Below are 6,367 nucleotides of genomic sequence, written 5' to 3' on the forward strand. Positions count from 1 at the left end.
TTAATGTTATTTACATAAAAATACAAATTACATAAAAATACAAAAATATTATTTTATATTAAAAAGTTAAAAAAATTAATATATATCCTATTATATTTTTAAGAATATAATATAGATATATAAAAATATTTTTTTTTAAAATGTTATTAATAACAAAATATATTTGCTTACTCAGTTTTAAATTTGAAGGAAAATCTGATGCTGGGAGAAAGACTTCCAAATGATGAAGAGAATAATCATTTTCAGTTGCATTTTTCATAAAATGCAATGTCATACTACCATTAGTTATATTTTTAGCAGACCATTCTAATGTCAAATTTTGTTCCAATTTGCCACAATATCCACTTGCTTTCGTAGTAACATTGTCTGTCGGCATATCGAATGTTATAAAAGATGTCTGAAAAATTAATTTTTTATGTTAATAATAATAATTTAATATTGAATTGTAATTTTGAAATATTAAAAATATAAGTTTTATATTCCGAGATTAATATAATACAAATGAATATTTAAAAATGAAAATTGATTATATGACAGAAATATGCAAAATAAAGAAATTTTAAATACATAATAAGCAAATGCTGAAATTACAAAAGCGAGTAATAACCAATATTCTTTACGAATATTTCAAAGATACACAATTCTATAATAGCAAGAAGTTAAAAAAATTCATTTAATGTGAATTGATAAACTTTTTTGTCAGACATAAAACGTATATAACATTTATAAATATATGTAATAATATAATATAAATATATGTAATAATATTATTTCGTAATATTTTTTATTCTCATTAAATTTATTCAAGCATAATGAATCTAATTTTTTAGCACGATTTCGAATTCGGCATTTTATATTATTCTATATAAATCATATTTGAAGACACAATGTAAAATATAATTTTTATTACGATGTTCAAAACCTTATCATAATGTTTAATAGTTATTTTGAATTAAAAATTGTAATATTATATATAATATATTAGTGATATATAAATGATATATAATAGATTATATATAATTCATTCTTTATAGATCTATCAAAAATTTTACATAATTTTTATGTATTTCTTAATTTTTTTTTTTTTTTACTTTTATATTGATTCTAAAGAAGATATTGAAAGTAACTAAAAAATAAACAATACATAATATGTACAATAAACGTGATAATCCATAGCAATGAACTTTTATATATTAGCAATATTTATTAATCAAATGTGAGAAAAATCAAATAACATATATAAATTTTTTTTTAAATAACTAATAAATTAGAATTAGTATTATATAAATAATCATACATGTGAAATACATGAATATAATGTATGTAATTATTAAAATATTTTTAATATAAATTTTTTTTTTATTTTTCTTGAAATGAAATATAAACAGTTATATAAAATTCAAAACAATTGAAAAATAAAAAAAGTAATTTTATATATTTGTCATATTTTAGTTTTATCATTATTATACAACTACTACTATATATTATATATATTTTAAATAATATATAGAATTTAACATGAATCAATCGATATTTAAATTAGATTTGATAATTTAACATAATTGAAAAATTAAATAAAAATTTATCGATATTAAATAAAAAATTGATATAAAGAAAAATTTAAAAAATTTTATTTTTTACATAAAAATTTAAAAGTAATTTTATATTTTCTTGTATTATATATTTTTCTGTTTATATTTTTAAAATACACAAAATAAAATATTCGAAATAATTAAATGACAAATCTATTCAAATAAACGATTTTTCGAATAATTGGTTAGAAAGCATCAAATTTGTTAATTAAAAATTAAAATAAAAAAATAATTTTTAAATATATAAATAGAAAATATAGATGAGATATTATATACAAAAATATACATCTAATAAAAAAAATTAACTACAAAAAACAAATTAATCAATTTCAGATACTGTTCTAGAAATTTAGTATTTTAGTACAAGTATTATACAATATCATAAATTATTTTACATATACAATATCATAAATTATTTTAATTCTTAATAGGTATATATATTATCTCTGATATGCCATTTTTATATAAACATTAATGTTCAGTAATTTTAATTTTATTAATAAATATGAAATCCAATAATTGATCGCTGATATATTTATAACTTATACTTCTATGATATGTTTATATTAATTGGTGATAAACTATAAAATTCTACATTTCATACAAACCTCATTATTAACGTTGATATAAGAAATATTAAACATCACAGACATCTGTACTACAATACAAATTTGATCTGTTCCATTAACAACTGTCCATTTACCAGTTGTGTAAGAAGACAAGGTAGAATTTACTGGAGCATGTATAACTATTGGATTAGTTATATATGAAATTTTTTTAGATGTTTCATTTGTAGAAATTGGAATAGCTGTCATATCTAATGGCATGATAGTAGAATGATTGGAAATAATTGTAGAAGTTTGAAAAGAATTTTTAATAACTTCTTGTGGCTTTATTTTATTCTTGTCTGTGTCTGAAATAATTCCTAAATCTGTCAAGGAAATATTATTCTTATCTGATAGATTTGCTTTTAAATGTTCAGAATCATTTTGTAAAGATGTCCTGGGAGAAGTGAGAAGAGTATCATTCTTTTTAGATAAAACATTTTCCTGGTCTTCACCTGTTTTAATATTAAAATTAAATTAAATTAATTAATTATTTATATGTATATACACATACAAAATAAAATTTTTTCATTTTAATTAATTTTTTTTTAATTTTTTCAAATTTTTTAATTTTAATTTTTTTTCAAATTTAAAAATTTAATAATTGAATATCTAATTAATATTTTGATTAATAAGATTGTAAAGTTTCCACTTTTCATTAATTATTATCATTTATTATATTTAATGTAAAGATAATTTTTTTATAAATCATATTTTATTTTATTTTTATTATATTTTATTATATTTATTTTATTTTATTTCATTATTTATATCATATTATNAAAATAAAAGATTATAATTTAAATCATTAGAATGGCATAATATAAATATAATCAACTATTAAAAACAATGACTTTGGAAACCCATAGCCTAGCTTAAAATAATTTTGAAATATTATTTAAAATGAATAATATTAGTGGCTAATAGAAAAGAATCTATTTTTCTATATTCTTTCATAAATATAAACACATAAATTTTACATTTAAGGATTTAATTATTGCATGAACTTTAATTTTTTTTATAATGTCATATTATTTATTATTTTAAAACCATAGATATTAGTCATATATGACTAATATATGACTAATTATAATCATAATAATAATATATATTAAAATACTTCACAACTTATACATATATGCAACTTAACATGTATATATATGAATTTTTGATATTAAAAATTTTTTATTAATATATAAATTTTATTTATATATAAATTTTTATAGTACTAAAAAATGAACACAATCATGTTAATTTTTTTTTATGTAAGAACTTAATTTAGATATTCAAAAGTTTTATTTTTGGATAATAAAATAATAAAATAATATGATTATATATGTAAATTATAGCAAATAAATAGCAAAATTAATGAAAAATAGAAAAAATAATTTAAAATATCATATTTTAATTAAAAATATTTTAATTTAAACAATAATTTTAATAAATCATATTAATAATTTTAAATATCTTATTATTATATTTAATTTTTAAAATTCTATTATAAATGATAATATTTTATAAAGAAACTATATATATTTTCAGTATATTAAAAACACTGGTGAAATAATGTATAATAAAGATTAAAAAATTCTAATTAAATCATAAATTTAGAAGTAATATATAACTAGATATAATAAGAAGTTTCATAAAAAATGATTTTATTTATTATATAAAAGTATAAATAAAAAATATAATTTCGAAGTATATAAAAAGAAATTTCATTGTTTTTTTTTTGTAAGGAACATAAAAATTGTAAGTATTCAAAAATTCATACCTAGAACGTGGACAGCAGTAAAGCAAAGAAGCAATAAAAACTTCGACATCATTAGAAGTTTTGAATTGCTAAAAATAAGTAAAATTCACTGAAAATTCAAACGTTTATAACTATTAAACAAATTGAACACCAATATAAGTGGACAAAAAAATATGTGAAAATACACCGCGTATGACGACACAACGTAAATGTTCGATACAATTCTATGTGTAATTCCTTGAAAATGTTCACAAATACATATTGAGTGAACTAAAGCACATATTTTCCTTAAAGGTTGGTTTACATTATATCTAATTAAATACATTCTTTTATAAAATTCTAAAAAAAATATTGAATTTTATATATTTAAATGTTTATTAAGAAAAGAATTCTTTCTAAATTTTTAATATAATATGATAAATTAATATATTATTTTAATAATATATAAATTATAATCTATATAGCATGTTTTGAATTTTTTTAAATTCAATGATAGATTCATTATATGTGATAATTTATTAATAAATATATTTCTTATAACTTGAAAAATAAAATTTTTATTATATATGAATTTGAGTAAGTGTTAATAAAATTAAAATTAAAATATATAAATTTTGTTTATAAAATTTGTATTACAAATTTTAGGAAAATTCAATTTAAGAAAAATTCAATTTTCCTTACATACATAATCATATATAATTATCAATAAATTATTATATATAATTTATTTATAAATGAATTTATATTGTATAACTAATAACAGTTTTTGAATTAATTATCAAAACAATTTTTAAAATTTTTAAAAAATTATTCTTTAATTAAGCTATACTGGTTTTTATAATATATTCCTTTTTGTAATTTAATTTTATTAATTTAAAAAATTATTGATAAAAATATGAATGAAAATTATTATAAATACTATTGGGTATGTATGAAAATTAAAATTTATATTTTGTCTAATTTTTAAACATATAGAATAACTGATTTTTTCATATATTTATCAATAAATTTTTAATTATATATTATTTACTATTTTCATGATATAAAAAAAATTTATTAATAAAAAAAATTTATCTTTTATTGATTGAATAAAACTTTTGTATTATATTGAATTATATTGTATTGTATCGTATCAATGAAAAATTGTGTTTTCTCACAAAAGTGTTACATTGAAATATTACATATTGAAATTTATAAAACATCATAAATTCTTTATGAAAGGATTATATGTAATGTGAAAAAATAGATATTTGCATTTTTTAAACTGATGATTTAATTGATATAAAATAATAAAAAGATTTAGATTTAGATATGTTAAGTTTATAATTAATAAATTAAAATAATTTTTAAAATTAATTTACAATTATAACAATATAAATTTAAGAATTAAATTCTATAGAAATATTATAAAATTTTGTATATATTTATAAATAAGTTAACCTATTTTTAAAATTTATATGAATATTAATACATGCTATGTAAATACATAGACGCCTTATACACATTAGGATAATCGCATTTTATAAGTATGTTTATTTATTTTTTCATCCAAAATATTAATACATATAGTAAATTTTTATAATCACTTGAATTTTATTTTTTGATATTATTACATAATTATAATAATTTTGTAATTAATAATATAAGAAATGTTAAATAAATATTAAATTTTATGAAAAAATAATTATAGAAATAAAATTTTAGATTTTATTAACATTTACATAAAATATACAATTTTTAATAACATTTTTATTTTATTTCAAATAATTAAATAATATTAATAATATTCCATTTTAAATACAAAATAAGTTTTAGGTTAAGTTTTGTATACATTAAATTGTATACATTAAATTACAATTACAATAAATTGTTAAAATATAAATTGTCTTAATATTTTCTAAATAATAAATGAATGAAAAAAGATAAAAAAAATTAAATATAAGTATTATTTATTATAAAATATTATTATTTTTAGAAATAATGGAATCAGATTATGATGAAGATCGTGGAACTTGGACAGAAGAAATGACAAGAACTGAAGATTGTAGTGGAGAAGATAATTTTGATAATCCTCAAGAGATATTAAATGAATGTTTAGATAAATTTAAAACACCAGATTATATTATGGAGCCTGGTATTTTCGCACAACTTAAGAGGTATAATATTTTATAATGATATGATTACTTTATGTAATTATTATTGCAATTAATTATACATATTGAATTTTTGAAATTATTGAAATTATAAAAATATTGTTTATTGTTATGTATTTTGGTATAAATTATTATTAAAATTATTATATTAAAATTATAATTAATAATTTATAATTTATTTATTTTTTATAACAATTAATAATTTAATTATAATATAATTTTAATTTTATAATATAAATAAACAAATGAAAAAAATAAACAAAT

General features: G+C 15.6%; 2 protein-coding genes across 3 annotated transcripts in view; one reads left to right on the top strand and one right to left on the bottom strand.

The window, feature by feature from the left end:
- Positions 1-4,258, bottom strand: part of LOC102673108 (lysosome-associated membrane glycoprotein 1) — a 5,760-nt gene extending 1,502 nt beyond the window's left edge. The window contains exons 1-3 of the mRNA XM_006615877.2: positions 3,972-4,258; positions 2,201-2,652; positions 172-397 (exon numbers count right to left, since the gene is read on the bottom strand). Coding sequence (XP_006615940.1) covers positions 172-397; positions 2,201-2,652; positions 3,972-4,023 — 730 coding nt within the window. The 5' untranslated portion in view covers positions 4,024-4,258. The remainder of the gene's footprint in view (positions 1-171; positions 398-2,200; positions 2,653-3,971) is intronic.
- A 997-nt stretch (positions 4,259-5,255) lies between these two features.
- LOC102672981 (negative elongation factor D) overlaps positions 5,256-6,367 on the top strand; it is a 6,571-nt gene continuing 5,459 nt past the window's right edge. For both annotated transcript variants that reach the window (XM_006615876.1, XM_031510590.1), the window contains exons 1-2: positions 5,256-5,476; positions 5,926-6,106. In XM_006615876.1, the coding sequence (XP_006615939.1) occupies positions 5,931-6,106 (176 nt within the window). In that variant the 5' untranslated portion in view covers positions 5,256-5,476; positions 5,926-5,930. The remainder of the gene's footprint in view (positions 5,477-5,925; positions 6,107-6,367) is intronic.

Source organism: Apis dorsata, unplaced genomic scaffold (assembly GCF_000469605.1).
Source record: "Apis dorsata unplaced genomic scaffold, Apis dorsata 1.3 scaffold_247, whole genome shotgun sequence".
Taxonomy (NCBI): Eukaryota; Metazoa; Arthropoda; class Insecta; order Hymenoptera; family Apidae; genus Apis; species Apis dorsata.